Source organism: Orbicella franksi, chromosome 10, assembly GCF_964199315.1.
Source record: "Orbicella franksi chromosome 10, jaOrbFran1.1, whole genome shotgun sequence".
NCBI lineage: Eukaryota > Metazoa > Cnidaria > Anthozoa > Scleractinia > Merulinidae > Orbicella > Orbicella franksi.
Genome location: NC_138154.1, coordinates 15,594,582 through 15,610,846, shown reverse-complemented (window position 1 = coordinate 15,610,846; position 16,265 = coordinate 15,594,582). Strand labels below are relative to the sequence as shown.

The window sequence follows — 16,265 nt, the reverse complement described above, 5'->3', positions numbered from 1 at the left end:
TATGACGAATCGACAGCAATGGATACGATTCGTGTCGATTCGATCGAATCCAGTCGAATCGACAACATTTTCAACCCACCCTCAAAGCCCAGATGCGCTATATTTACTAAGTCTCGCGCAAATCGACTTCCGGTATGACGAATCGACACCAAGGGAGACGATTCGTCAAGATTCGATCGAATCGAGTCGAATGGACAACATTTTCAACCCACGCTCAAAGCCCAGATGCGCTATATTTACTAAGTCTCGCGCAAATCGATTTCCGCTATGACGAATCGACAGCAATGGATACGATTCGTGTCGATTCGATCGAATCGAGTCGAATCGACAACATTTTCAACCCACCCTCAAAGCCCAGATGCGCTATATTTTCTAAGAGTCGCGCAAATCGACTTCCGGTATGACGAATCGACACCAAGGGAGACGATTCGTCAAGATTCGATCGAATCGAGTCGAATGGACAACATTTTCAACCCAACCTCAAAGCCCAGATGCGCTATATTTTCTAAGTCTCGCGCAAATCGATTTCCGGTATGACCAATCGACAGCAACGGATACGATTCGTGTCGATTCCATCGAATCGAGTCGAATCGACAACATTTTCAACCCACCCTCAAAGCCCAGATGTGCTATATTTACTTAGTCTCGCGCAAATCGATTTCCGGTATCACGAATCGACAGCAAGGGATACGATTCGTGTCGATTCGATCGAATCGAGTCGAATCGACAACATTTTCAACCCACCCTCAAAGCCCAGATGCGCTATATTTACTAAGTCTCGCGCAAATCGATTTCCGGTATGACCAATCGACATTAAGGGACACGATTCGTCACGATTCGATTGAATCGAGTCGAATCGACAACATTTTCAACCCATCCTCAAAGCTCAGATGCGCTATATTTTCTAAGTCTCGCGCAAATCGATTTCCGGTATGACGAATCGACAGCAACGGATACGATTCGTGTCGAATCGATCGAGTCCTGTGGAATCGACAACATTTTCAACCCACCCTCAAAGCCCAGATGCGCTATATTTACTAAGTCTCGCGCAAATCGATTTCCGGTATGACGAATCGACAGCAAGGGATACGATTCGTGTCGATTCGATCGAATCGAGTCGAATCGACAACATTTTCAACCCACCCTCAAAGCCCAGATGCGCTATATTTTCTAAGTCTCGCGCAAATAGACTTCCGGTATGACGAATCGACAGCAAGGGATACGATTCGTGTCGAATCGATCGAGTCCTCTCGAATCGACAACATTTTCAACCCACCCTCAAAGCCCAGATGCGCTATATTTACTAAGTCTCGCGCAAATCGATTTCCGGTATGACCAATCGACATTAAGGGACACGATTCGTCACGATTCGATCGAATCGAGTCGAATCGACAACATTTTCAACCCATCCTCAAAGCTCAGATGCGCTATATTTTGTAAGTCTCGCGCAAATCGACTTCCGGTATGACGAATCGACAGCAACGGATACGATTCGTGTCGATTCGATCGAGTCCTGTGGAATCGACAACATTTTCAACCCACCCTCAAAGCCCAGATGCGCTATATTTTCTAAGTCTCGCGCAAATCGACTTCCGGTATGACGAATCGACAGCAACGGATACGATTCGTGTCGATTCGATCGAGTCCTGTGGAATCGACAACATTTTCAACCCACCCTCAAAGCCCAGATGCGCTATATTTTCTAAGTCTCGCGCAAATCGACTTCCGGTATGACGAATCGACAGCAAAGGATACGATTCGTGTCGATTCGATCGAGTCCTGTGGAATCGACAACATTTTCAACCCACCCTCAAAGCCCAGGTGCGCTATATTTACTAAGTCTCGCGCAAATCGATTTCCGGTATGACCAATCGACACCAAGGGGGACGATTCGTCACGATTCGATTGAATCGAGTCGAATCGACAACATTTTCAACCCACCCTCAAAGCCCAGATGCCCTATATTTACTAAGTCTCGCGCAAAGCGACTTCCGGTATGACGAATCGACAGCAACGGATACGATTCGTGTCGATTCGATCGAATTGAGTCGAATCGACAACATTTTCAACCCACCCTCAAAGCCCAGATGCGCTATATTTACTAAGTCTCGCGCAAATCGACTTCCGGTATGACGAATCGACAGCAAAGGATACGATTCGTGTCGAATCGATCGAGTCCTGTCGAATCGACAACATTTTCAACCCACCCTCAAAGCCCAGATGCGCTATATTTACTAAGTCTCGCGCAAATCGACTTCCGGTATGACGAATCGACACCAAGGGACACGATTCGTCACGATTCGATCGAATCGAGTCGAATCGACAACATTTTCAACCCACCCTCAAAGCCCAGGTGCGCTATATTTACTAAGTCTCGCGCAAATCGATTTCCGGTATGACGAATCGACACCAAGGGGGACGATTCGTCACGATTCGATTGAATCGAGTCGAATCGACAACATTTTCAACCCACCCTCAAAGCCCAGATGCCCTATATTTACTAAGTCTCGCGCAAAGCGACTTCCGGTATGACGAATCGACAGCAACGGATACGATTCGTGTCGATTCGATCGAATTGAGTCGAATCGACAACATTTTCAACCCACCCTCAAAGCCCAGATGCGCTATATTTACTAAGTCTCGCGCAAATCGACTTCCGGTATGACGAATCGACAGCAAAGGATACGATTCGTGTCGAATCGATCGAGTCCTGTCGAATCGACAACATTTTCAACCCACCCTCAAAGCCCAGATGCGCTATATTTACTAAGTCTCGCGCAAATCGACTTCCGGTATGACGAATCGACACCAAGGGACACGATTCGTCACGATTCGATCGAATCGAGTCGAATCGACAACATTTTCAACCCACCCTCAAAGCCCAGATGCGTTATATTTAGTAAGTCTCGCTTAAATCGATTTCCGGTATGACGAATCGACAGCAAGGGATACGATTCGTGTCGATTCGATCGAATCGAGTCGAATCGACGACATTTTCAACCCAACCTCAAAGCCCAGATGCGCTATATTTACTAAGTCTCGCGCAAATCGATTTCCGGTATGACCAATCGACACCAAGGGACACGATTCGTCACGATTCGATCGAATCGAGTCGAATCGACAACATTTTCAAGCCATCTTCAAAGCTCAGATGCGTTATATTTTCTAAGTCTCGCGCAAATCGACTTCCGGTATGACGAATCGACAGCAACGAATAGGATTCCTGTCGATTCGATCGAATCGAGTCGAATCGACAACATTTTCAACCCACCCTCAAAGCCCAGATGCGCTATATTTACTAAGTCTCGCGCAAATCGATTTCCGGTATGACGAATCGACAGCAATGGATACGATTCGTGTCGATTCGATCGAATCGAGTCGAATCGACAACATTTTCAACCCACCCTCAAAGCCCAGATGCGCTATATTTACTAAGTCTCGCGCAAATCGACTTCCGGTATGACGAATCGACAGCAAGGGATACGATTCGTGTCGAATCGATCGAGTCCTGTCGAATCGACAACATTTTCAACCCACCCTCAAAGCCCAGATGCGCTATATTTACTAAGTCTCGCGCAAATCGACTTCCGGTATGACGAATCGACACCAAGGGACACGATTCGTCACGATTCGATTGAATCGAGTCGAATCGACAACATTTTCAACCCACCCTCAAAGCCCAGATGCCCTATATTTACTAAGTCTCGCGCAAAGCGACTTCCGGTATGACGAATCGACAGCAACGGATACGATTCGTGTCGATTCGATCGAATTGAGTCGAATCGACAACATTTTCAACCCACCCTCAAAGCCCAGATGCGCTATATTTACTAAGTCTCGCGCAAATCGACTTCCGGTATGACGAATCGACAGCAAAGGATACGATTCGTGTCGAATCGATCGAGTCCTGTCGAATCGACAACATTTTCAACCCACCCTCAAAGCCCAGATGCGCTATATTTACTAAGTCTCGCGCAAATCGACTTCCGGTATGACGAATCGACACCAAGGGACACGATTCGTCACGATTCGATCGAATCGAGTCGAATCGACAACATTTTCAACCCACCCTCAAAGCCCAGATGCGTTATATTTAGTAAGTCTCGCTTAAATCGATTTCCGGTATGACGAATCGACAGCAAGGGATACGATTCGTGTCGATTCGATCGAATCGAGTCGAATCGACGACATTTTCAACCCAACCTCAAAGCCCAGATGCGCTATATTTACTAAGTCTCGCGCAAATCGATTTCCGGTATGACCAATCGACACCAAGGGACACGATTCGTCACGATTCGATCGAATCGAGTCGAATCGACAACATTTTCAAGCCATCTTCAAAGCTCAGATGCGCTATATTTTCTAAGTCTCGCGCAAATCGACTTCCGGTATGACGAATCGACAGCAACGAATAGGATTCGTGTCGATTCGATCGAATCGAGTCGAATCGACAACATTTTCAACCCACCCTCAAAGCCCAGATGCGCTATATTTACTAAGTCTCGCGCAAATCGATTTCCGGTATGACGAATCGACAGCAATGGATACGATTCGTGTCGATTCGATCGAATCGAGTCGAATCGACAACATTTTCAACCCACCCTCAAAGCCCAGATGCGCTATATTTACTAAGTCTCGCGCAAATCGACTTCCGGTATGACGAATCGACAGCAAGGGATACGATTCGTGTCGAATCGATCGAGTCCTGTCGAATCGACAACATTTTCAACCCACCCTCAAAGCCCAGATGCGCTATATTTACTAAGTCTCGCGCAAATCGACTTCCGGTATGACGAATCGACACCAAGGGACACGATTCGTCACGATTCGATTGAATCGAGTCGAATCGACAACATTTTCAACCCATCCTCAAAGCCCAGATGCGTTATATTTACTAAGTCTCGCTTAAATCGATTTCCGGTATGACGAATCGACAGCAAGGGATACGATTCGTGTCGATTCGATCGAATCGAGTCGAATCGACAACATTTTCAACCCACCCTCAAAGCCCAGATGCGCTATATTTACTAAGTCTCGCGCAAATCGATTTCCGGTATGACGAATCGACAGCAAGGGACACGATTCGTCACGATTCGATTGAATCGAGTCGAATCGACAACATTTTCAACCCATCCTCAAAGCCCAGATGCGTTATATTTACTAAGTCTCGCTTAAATCGATTTCCGGTATGACGAATCGACAGCAAGGGATACGATTCGTGTCGATTCGATCGAATCGAGTCGAATCGACAACATTTTCAACCCACCCTCAAAGCCCAGATGCGCTATATTTACTAAGTCTCGCGCAAATCGATTTCCGGTATGACCAATCGACATTAAGGGACACGATTCGTCACGATTCGATCGAATCGAGTCGAATCGACAACATTTTCAACCCACCCTCAAAGCCCAGATGCGCTATATTTTCTAAGTCTCGCGCAAATCGACTTCCGGTATGACGAATCGACAGCAACGGATACGATTCGTGTCGATTCGATCGAATCGAGTCGAATCGACAACATTTTCAACCCACCCTCAAAGCCCAGATGCGCTATATTTACTAAGTCTCGCGCAAATCGACTTCCGGTATGACGAATCGACACCAAGGGACACGATTCGTCACGATTCGATTGAATCGAGTCGAATCGACAACATTTTCAACCCATCCTCAAAGCCCAGATGCGTTATATTTACTAAGTCTCGCTTAAATCGATTTCCGGTATGACGAATCGACAGCAAGGGATACGATTCGTGTCGATTCGATCGAATCGAGTCGAATCGACAACATTTTCAACCCACCCTCAAAGCCCAGATGCGCTATATTTACTAAGTCTCGCGCAAATCGATTTCCGGTATGACGAATCGACAGCAAGGGATACGATTCGTGTCGATTCGATCGAATCGAGTCGAATCGACAACATTTTCAACCCACCCTCAAAGCCCAGATGCGCTATATTTACTAAGTCTCGCGCAAATCGATTTCCGGTATGACGAATCGACAGCAAGGGACACGATTCGTCACGATTCGATTGAATCGAGTCGAATCGACAACATTTTCAACCCATCCTCAAAGCCCAGATGCGTTATATTTACTAAGTCTCGCTTAAATCGATTTCCGGTATGACGAATCGACAGCAAGGGATACGATTCGTGTCGATTCGATCGAATCGAGTCGAATCGACAACATTTTCAACCCACCCTCAAAGCCCAGATGCGCTATATTTACTAAGTCTCGCGCAAATCGATTTCCGGTATGACCAATCGACATTAAGGGACACGATTCGTCACGATTCGATCGAATCGAGTCGAATCGACAACATTTTCAACCCACCCTCAAAGCCCAGATGCGCTATATTTTCTAAGTCTCGCGCAAATCGACTTCCGGTATGACGAATCGACAGCAACGGATACGATTCGTGTCGATTCGATCGAATCGAGTCGAATCGACAACATTTTCAACCCACCCTCAAAGCCCAGATGCGCTATATTTTCTAAGTCTCGCGCAAATCGACTTCCGGTATGACGAATCGACAGCAAGGGATACTATTCGTGTCGATTCGATCGAATCGAGTCGAATCGACAACATTTTCAACCCACCCTCAAAGCCCAGATGCGCTATATTTACTAAGTCTCGCGCAAATCAACTTCCGGCATGACGAATCGACAGCAAGAGAGACGACTCGTGTCTATTCCATCAGAGGGTCCTCGAATCGACATCCGGTTGGTCGAATCGTCAACTTTAAACACGAATCGACTCTAGTTGGGTGTATTGGACAACCCTCAACATTTTAATAGCTCCAAAGCCGCTAGTTTCCTTTGTGGAGAGAACTCTAGCTGAGACACTGCTTAAGATACTAAACGGCTTGAAGTTGATAGAATTTTTCTTATTTTCCCGTCGATGTATCTGTAAAACCTTGAGGATGCAGCAAGAATATCATTTTCCCAGATGTTGTTTCAGTCTAAAACGTGTTTTGTAGGCATACATTTACGTTAGCTATCTTTCACGCAAGTGTCCGAAATTAAACGTCCCAAATTTTAGCGTCCCAAATTTTTTGCGAGTTATTTATCCTCTGTTCATCGTTAATTCACACAGGCATTTATCAACCATTCTTCACGTTTGTAAAACATTGACTTGAGAAATAAGCGACGATGACATGGAAACGTCGAAGATTATGTATTAAATGAAATATTCTCTTTGCCATTTCCTTAGCTTTAAATCACACACTTTAGCAAGGTACAGGCCTTCATTTTCAGGACAAAGTGCAAAGTAAAAAGATGCTTTAAGGCCAGCAAATGCACAATGTTAGGCTTGGATCAAACACCGCGCTATCGTCATATCGAATTAAGTCTACTGCAGTAAAAAGATGGCGGCTGTAGATTTTACCACTATACGCTGAGAACTAAACACAGTCAGAAAAACCAACCACAGACATATTTTTGCGACATTCGTTCCTATACTAACAACATTGTTTGTAGGTTTGACTGAGTTTTCAGACCTTTTCTGTGGGTTTTTTTTTTGCGGTTTTCGTCTGTCGAGAAGTATGGATAAATGTACTCAGGGTCGCCATCTTTTAGTCAAATGGCCTAGCTCACCAAGAGTCTGTCCGTTACTCTGTGGTTAGAGCGCACGACCGGTATCTGGGAGGTCACGCGGTTAGAATCCACAGTCATGCAAAGCTGAACGTAATTCATCATTGGAGTTCCCCATGATGATAGCACGACGCTTGAACCGGGCCGTAAGCAACATAACATCAAATAAACAGCCTGCACGCCCGAATGCAACTGACAGAAAACAGTCTAAAGATCTTGAATTGAAGGTTTTGGAAGAAACTAATGTAATGATTTAACAATTGTCACACAAAGAGAACTCTCACATTGAATTTGAGCTAAAACAAGGTAATTTTGACCACAATGATTATCTTGTGAAGGTGTTCCCGGTGTTCGGGAGGTCATGGGTTCAATTCCTGTCGGGGACTCAGAATTTTTCATGCTCGTGTCATGTTGATTAATTCACCTTCACATTTCATTACCGAGCTTAAAATTCGCCATCTTTATTAACTTGTCAATGATTATCTTGTTTGTCAAGTGAACATTTTTAACTTTGAAAACGCGGTCATCTGGGGCGGGGTCTAGAACAGAAAATCTACGCGATTTGGGAGAGATTCAGTTAGCATGTACAGAGGATTGCGGGCTCACCGAAATACCCACGTCTGGAAACTAACTTTGGGTCTGATGCCTTGATCACCCAATTGTTTCCCGAGAATTATAAACTTACTCATGGTTCCGACAAGAGTCCAGCACACATCGCAAAAGTAGGACATGCATGGGAAATAAGCAATGTCTGTAAGATAACCATTTTTATCTCTATTTTGATGTGACATCTCCCTGTGGTTACATTGTTCGCGTCATCGTGGTTTTCCTGTGTTAGATTACATTACTCAGTCCCAGTCCCACACGCCTTAGACACAGCGGTCAAATGAAAAAACTCAATGCCACTTTGGACTTCCGGTTTTCATTGCCTTGAAATCTTCAAGTCTGTCTGAGAATCTCACATAAAATACAACGACACTGAACAAAAATATGAGGCGACAAAACTGGTAGACAACAATTATCAAATTATGTGTGCATATTCGGCGTTCAAAGTGTTCGATTTCAGTAGTTTTCGCTTCAAAGTAAAGGATTTTAAAAGACAATGAGAGACTTTGCACTTGTCAGCGTCAGTTTTGGCGGGAATTGCGCACGCGCAGTAAACTTGACCACTGTGCTAAGACATAACTGACATAAATGCAACCATACCACCTTAACGTCTAGGTGTGTGGAGTTCTTACAGTTCCTGATGCTCTGCTCCTTTCGATGATCACATGACCATTTGCTCCGTTCCAGTCTCTTGCTGGTCCTCTTGTTCAGTCTCTTGTGCAGCTTATGTTAGCCTATTGTTACAGCAACTGATAAAATCTGATTCTAATCACCAGGCCCCTGCTCTTCTTCTGATTCACTTGATGTCCCAGTCTCCAGCTCGTCTTCTGATTCACTTGATGTCCCAGTCTCCAGCTCTTCGTCTGATTCACTTAATGTCCCAGTCTCCAGTTCGTCTTCTGATTCACTTGATGTCCCAGTCTCCAGCTCGTCTTCTGATTCACTTGATGTCCCAGTCTCCAGCTCGTCTTCTAATTTCCAGTAGCCCTCAGATGTCCAGGAGTCCTCAGATGGCCATTCATGTTCAGGTTTGGGGCTCCCATCATCCTCCTGTCATAAATCACAAAACAATGTCAAACACCATCGTCTCTATCCACACACACTAGCCATTAGTTGCTGACCAAAGCTTTGTGGGCTCAACAAAATCTGTACTCGTTCGCCCTTTTTTAGTTTTTTTTACATTAGGTAATTTCCAGAGAAAAATACTCTTCCTTCAACACTGAAAAAAAAAGGCCTATCAGCTTTTCAGTTGAAACGCTTTCTACAAAGTATAGAATCCTTAATTTACATTTCCTTAAAAAGTGCTTCAAATTCAAATATTAATTATTGACATTTAGAGGTATGGCGGAGCCACATTGATTACATTAATATTATCATAAAGGTCAGCTAGATCTTCACATCCCTCACGAACTCTTGAAGACATTTTATTACGTCCACACTTCTCTCGGTGCGCCACATAATTATATTGAGTTATAGTTTATCAGTCCCTTCCCCTAATTAGTGTTTACTTTAAGCTGCTATAACTACAAGTTATTTTCTAAGAACCAATCCAATAAGAAAAGGATGTAGAGTTAATATGTTACTTGATTTTATTTTTCAAAACTTGAAACAAGGTTCTACGCTTCATTTAAATGGCTTCCTTTGTATCTGTTTTAGTTTTTCAAAGCGTGTTCGTACGTTTAGAACCTAATCGCTCGTAGTAATTCCTCTGAAAACCTCACTAACGCTTATTTTTATTTGCACTAAAACCAAACTTTTCCACCACGTGGTTCACTACAAGCGTCAGTAATTTACGGCAACACTTAACTTTAACTACTTAATAACCGAGAGTGAGGTCGTTACGGGAAATTCTCAAACTGAGGCCTTAGCGTATTGACCGAGCGATAGCGAGGTCAATGGGGTAGGCTGAGGTTTGAGATTTTCCCGTAACGACCCAACGGTCGAGGTTATTAAGTTGTTTATTATATGGCTCATGAATTAAAGAAAAGAAAAAATTATTCGAGCGGAAGTCGTCAATTTACATCCGGCGATGCCCGTGTTTACCGATTCATTCATCGTCTCAAACCCAGGGTAAAAGTATACAGTCAGTGAACTTCACCACTGTATTACGTCTTCCGTTAAAAGCACACATTTCTTTACGGGAAAAATGATTGTCCCAGCCTCAAAAAGGTATTTTAGTATCGTGGTGCCACAACTTGATGGGGGAGTTTTTCCGACTTTTGTAGCGAAACGTCAACGCTTATAAAAAAGACAGAAAGTGCTTCAAAATAGTCCAAACAAATGGTCTTTCGGTGAAAGAAAATACTAATGCTTCAGAATGCACTGCTCAGAATAACTCGATCTTCACATTCGCTTTCGACAACATATCTTCGCCTGCTTCATTCTGGGATTTATAGATGAACTTTTCAAGCCTTCTGAACGTCTAAAACTTCCTGCAGTTATCAGAAACACTGCTACCGACCGAAACCGCCCGATTGTGTACATCTGATGATCCTGGAAGCTGATTTACACTTGCTTGTGTTAAAGCGAGGGAATCTATTTGACGAGAACTGTGACGGAGTTCAATATTTCGGTAATTGTTGTGACTAAGATGATAACTTATAAGTTTCTTCGTGGTGTTCTACTCAGGATGCATGACAGATCTGTCGATGGTATTTTTCCCTTAGCGATTTCGGCAAACTTTGATTGTTTTTCACTAGTGCCCGCCAAGGTTACCGGCTGGTAAGTCAAAAACGACTTCTATATAAATTTTATTAAGGAAAAATCTACACTTTTAGCTAGTCGGAATTAAATTTACTTTCTCTCACTGTTTTTAATCGGCTTTCATGGTTTCAATGCGCTTGAATTTTCAGAGCTGCGCTCTTCCTAATTTGCATAATCCGTAATCGGCCCGTGGGCATTACGGCTGCATAATGACCGCTCAGATCTCGCTCTTAGCCAATCAGAGCGCGCGTTATATCGGCTACAAGCCAAACCCATATAATAATAAATATTAATACACTTTATAACTTTAAATAAAGCTTGCGCAAGAAGCAGCTGCCAGAAAATAAATGTATTTCTATTGTGGTGTCCGTCATGAAATGTTGTTTCGGGATGAATATAAAACCGATAAATGACTTTAACTCTAACTCCCTTAAATGCCATGGAGAATGAAAAATTACCGAGAAATGCGTAATAGAGTCTCAGAAGACAAGCGATACCAGTGCAAATCAGTGTACCAGCAAAACAGACAGGTTTACAGCAGAGCCACAACAAAGTACGCATATAAACTAAAATAGATATTGCATCCCTATATTACATGAAAAATTAACGCTTTCATCAGAAAAACTAATTTGGACTGATTTATAGCACTTTTTATCCGAAAAACTTTGCCCTCGTCTTTTAATTTTTAAACTTAACGCTTGTTCGGCAAAACAAGGAAACAAAACATATTGCAATTGCCAAATCAATATCTCGGCAACATCCAGTATTACGGTAAACAGTTGAGACGAATGCTAACAAAAATCACAAAACTTACATGGTAATCTGACGCCAACTTCCTGATATTGGTCTGACGCACAGTTTCACTCAAATCATTCATTTGTTTCTTTGTCATCTGAACACCATAAAGGACCAGCAGGTCCAGGTGAGGAACACAGCTGAGATGTCGCGTGACATCACTTACTCCTTCACCAAGAGGGTTCGATGACAAGTCGAGGTAAGACAAGTTAGGAGCCTGGTAAAGAGATCTGGCGATGACAGTAGCAGGCTTGGCTGTCAAATTGATATGTTTAAGTGATAACCACTCAAGTCTGTTTGTAAAGTTAATACGTGAGACCAGGGTGTCCACCAACTCAGGATCAGTAAAAAGTGTGTACCCTGTAATGTTTATAAATCGTGGAGATGTCACAAAAGATAGGACGTCAATGAGCGTCTCCATGTCTTGCCTGTCTTCAACAGAGACAATAATGACCCAGACACAGGAGAGACAATGTTGAGTAGCCTGAGTATCAGCAGTGCTGTTCTCAGTCAAGCACAAAGCGCTACTGTCGTCTTGTTCATTTGATTGGTCATCAACTGGCTTCTTCCTCTGAGATGATTCTGGCGATGACATGAGCTCCCTAAGCATTTCAGTGGGAAATGTGGAAAGGTGTGGCATTATTCGACCAATATAAAAGTATGTCTTCCCTTCTTCTTTCTTCAGAAAAATATCATCTATGTTTTCTAATGAATACTTCTTTAGGAAATCTGAAGCTTTCTTTTCGCCCGAAGAGCTGACAATAACTGCACTGAGGTATTCTAATACACTGATTAGGTCTCGATGGATTTGCTCTGTAAGTAGGCAACGAGTGAAGAAGAAGATAAACTCGGGCGCCGCAGCAGACCTCAACATGTGCTCATTGGCAACGCTATGCAGCTGGTCAGAATCAATTATGTGACGATAAGTTTTTCCTGCAACACTGTAAATTTTCGGACTGAACGGACACTTGAATTGACAACTGGGGGAATCTAACTCTGGAGAGCACTGCTTTGCTGCGGGAACGGAAATTCGTCACAATTTCCTGGTACACGAGGATCTACTTCAATGGTCTTCACTACGGACGTCAAGGAAGAGACATAACTTGGTCCAACAGTAGTTTATTCTGCACTCTAACGTCGAGGGTGAAATTGACAAACTCGGCGGAGTAGCCGCTGTAGAATCGTAAGGATGTAGCCGATGTAATCGATGTAATCGATGTAATCGATGTAATCGAAAAAGCTTTACAAACGTACTTGCTTATATATCATCCTTTACACGTCAAGTGTTTACAATATGGTAACGTAAGGAAGGCTTCAAGTATACAATACGAGCGGAAAGTACTTAATTAAGGAAGCGAATTCTAATCAACACCACGAGGCTTCCAAAATTAAAAATAGAGTGCTAGGATTAAAATTACACAGGCTGAGATTAAGATAGAACAAACTTAGGAAATTAAAAGTGAGATACTTAAATTTGAAATTCTGAATTGGTGTTACCGACAGCAAGGAAAAATTATCCTATGAATTAGTGAAAAGTAGTTCAGCTGGCTAACCTCCGAGAAAACTAATAAAACTTCATTAGTGAAAAGTAGTTCAGCTGGCTAGTTTCTGGGGGAACGGAAAGTAGATTTTAATAATAAAAGAAACTCAAATGACCCGATAACGAACTACTTGTTTTCTAAATGAAAGTTAGTGAAACAGCGTTGCACACGCTCAGGTGTACAAAGAATCGGCAAAGTACAAAGAAGAACAAAACTTAAGATTTCCAGTAGTTAGCTGAAAAGAGGCTACTGTTGGCTTTTCTACATTTTCCAAATAATAAAGAAATGTCTGTCCAATGGAGAATTTTCTCATAACACTGAAAGAACTAGTCCTGATTATGTAATCGTTAGTATAGATTCCGAAAAATAAACGCTAGTTTAGTATCTATGGAGTCAGCTTTGTTTCACCCACTGGCCTTTGTGAGAGTTCTGCTTCGCAAGAGTTTTTGGAGAGTTGTGCCAACCGCATGCCGCCACAGTGTTTATAACGGAAGAACGAATGGATTTTTTTACGGTATATCATTCTTACGAAATCAGAGGTTGGTAGACTTCGTTAGCGGTGTGTTCTAAATAAAGTGTTATTCTGTGTCGATTTATTGCTGATTAATCTAAAGTTCGTATTCACAGATTCACTACTGAATTAACAAACCCTATACAGTATTAATTTAAAACGACCGCATGCAATGAAAAATTATAAGCGAACAAAACTTCTACAATGGTATCGTGAAAAATAACTCACCTTTGCAGAAAAGAAGGAAAGAAGTTAAGCACATTGAGTGTACCACATATTTTCTGATTATGATATGTTAGTGAAATAAGGGCATCCAGCAGTCCAATATTGACGTCATCTTGGTCATGTTGACGCATGGTTAAAATGTTATGGTAACACTAATGGCCTCTTAATGGAGGTTGCAACTAATCCAACCCTAATGGGCCGGATAGGCTAATTGGTTTACAAAGAAAGGCTTGTTATGGATCAGAAGTCGAGTGCCATAGACTAAATATCTTTCTTGTTTTGTTGACTAACGTGAAGATACCGTTGTTATTTTTCAGCATTTAGGCGGCTGATATTCCTGAATGCTACGTTTGTCATATTTTTAGGACTTAACTAACTCCAACTTAGAATAGGTAAGTGAAAAGAAGGGCAGAAGAATCAAAGAATGTACGTAAGAGAACAACTAAAAAATAATTGAGCTATAATCCATGAATAAGAGCTTCTTTGTGAAGCAATGAACCCAATTAGAGCACAGGTAATTCTTTTAAAGACAATGTAAAAATGCCTCCAAAGATTTAAGTTAAAGGTTCCATAGGTGGATGATTTATAAGATTTTTAGGAAAGTCGAGACGTCTGAGATGGCTCAGCCAATCAAAACGTTTTATTGCCAGTTCAAAAATGTCCAAGTATTGGATGCGGTAAAGTGTTCACCGCTCTTCTTAAATCACAAGGTCGTGCAACAAATATCGTATGGCTTTGTAAGGACCCTACTGGGTGGATATTGTGGCCCTCGATCTTCTTCGTGTTGCACAAAAATCACGTGGGATCGATCCTTGCTATCAGGTGAAGGGCGAACAATTCTTCCAAATCAGTCAGTTTAATATTTGTTAGGCACTCTCCAATCACTTATGCCGGGGAAACGCCCGGGCAAAACGTAAGAGACGTTCATGCTTAAGCTGTCTGTTAACTAATCAAGGATCGCAATTGCATCAATAGGCTACAACATTTATTTATTGTTTTCGTAAGCTGTCTTTAGTCTCGTTGCTCATGGCTAAGCTTTCCTTTGCAAAGTACCAGTTGTAACGATGAAGTTTGCTTTTTATGCTTATAGGCGTGAACATGTTTATTATAAACACCGAACATTCCAAAATAGTCCTTTTGAAAATAACTGTCAGAATTCGCGCGCGCTCCTTTGTCGACACTGAACTATTGCCGTTGAAAGCATCCACCATGAAAATAACGTAGCTCGACAAGATGTGTAATGCATGCACGAACCTACTTTCTTGCTTGTAATTACACCTTTCGAGGCTACTTTGGTTGAGTCCAAAACCGGTCAAGCGTTCCTTCCTATAGTGTAGAATTCATTGTTTGATACTCTATCCCAGAAATGAGAACTTCATTTCATTTAATTTGTACCAAGCTATATGTAGTATATGTTACCTAGGAATCAAGTTCGATTCAAAACTCGAAGTTTGATGGGTTGAACGCCTGATATTACGTGACAGGCAAGTTAGCTTTCGCGACGAAATTTCATAATGTTAGCTCCAAATAACAACCACCAGTCATGCAAGAAATTTCTGGTTTCACGTCAAGCGCCCAGATAATACTCCAATCTTGTGCTCCTTTGTACTATTATAAAGCAGTTTGCGATATTCTCATTACACTTAGGGTTAAATAAAACTTTTGCCGGGCTAGATCCGATTTTCCGTCTTATTGGAAACAGACGGGATCTGTATTATCGCTGTCCTGCTTTCACTGTTTTTCACTTTGTGGCTGGCTTTCTACAATTTCAGCAAAAAGGCTCTTCTCATCAACTCTTCTGCTTTGTCAGACTCCACCACTTGTCCGTCACGAAAAACCAGCACCTTATCGTAATCCAGGATGATCTTCAGTCGATGGGCAATGGTCAGCACTGTGGAATCTTCAAATTTGTGCCGGATTACTTCTTGTATCAGACGATCAGTCTTGAAATCCACATTAGCAGTTACTTCATCCATGATGATGATCTTGCTCTTCTGGACCAGTGCAGCAGCCAAGCACACTAACTGACTCTCACCAACGCTTAAGTTTGTTCCACACTATATCAGCTTGAACTCGAGCTCCGCAACCAGGGGGGTACTTCCAGAAAAGTTGGGTAGGGGTGTGGAACCCACTTCCCAAAACCCTTATCCTATGTATGACCAAAATCTGCGTTTTTTGCTACCCTATTCATGACCTGTCCAAAAATTCGATAGCCTATTTATGACCGTTACGGCTGACACAGTTGCCTTAAAAACAAGTTAGTACGCTGGACAAAACTGTTCTGGGTTGAAGTTT

At 42.6% G+C, this 16,265-nt stretch overlaps 1 protein-coding gene and 1 pseudogene across 3 annotated transcripts in view; both read right to left on the bottom strand.

Annotated features, from left to right (window-relative positions):
- LOC145500340 (uncharacterized) overlaps nt 1–16,265 on the bottom strand; it is a 140,979-nt pseudogene that overhangs the window by 41,779 nt on the left and 82,935 nt on the right. The gene's annotated exons all lie outside the window — the stretch shown is intronic.
- Nucleotides 8,006–12,976, bottom strand: LOC145500384 (uncharacterized). Of its 2 annotated transcripts, XR_014051054.1 has the most exons (3): nt 11,713–12,976; nt 8,771–9,245; nt 8,006–8,484 (listed from the first exon to the last, which is right to left on the bottom strand). XR_014051054.1 is itself a non-coding variant. In XM_081479904.1 (2 exons), exons 1-2 carry the CDS (start codon nt 12,565–12,567, stop codon nt 8,961–8,963), a joined length of 1,140 nt encoding a protein of 379 aa, XP_081336030.1. In that variant the 5' UTR covers nt 12,568–12,976; the 3' UTR covers nt 8,541–8,960. The 2 variants fall into 2 exon arrangements, 1 of the variants encoding a protein (XP_081336030.1); XM_081479904.1 differs by lacking the exon at nt 8,006–8,484 and having other exon boundaries at nt 8,541–9,245.

What these genes read in the sequence shown, in the direction of transcription:
- LOC145500384 (XM_081479904.1), bottom strand. Translation starts at nt 12,567, where the DNA reads ATGTTGAGGTCTGCTGCGGCGCCCGAGTTTATCTTCTTCTTCACTCGT. An exon ending in AGTTGGCGTCAGATTACCAT is followed by an intron (nt 9,246 to 11,712) that starts GTAAGTTTTGTG and finishes GATTTATGACAG; the next exon opens with GAGGATGATGGGAGCCCCAA.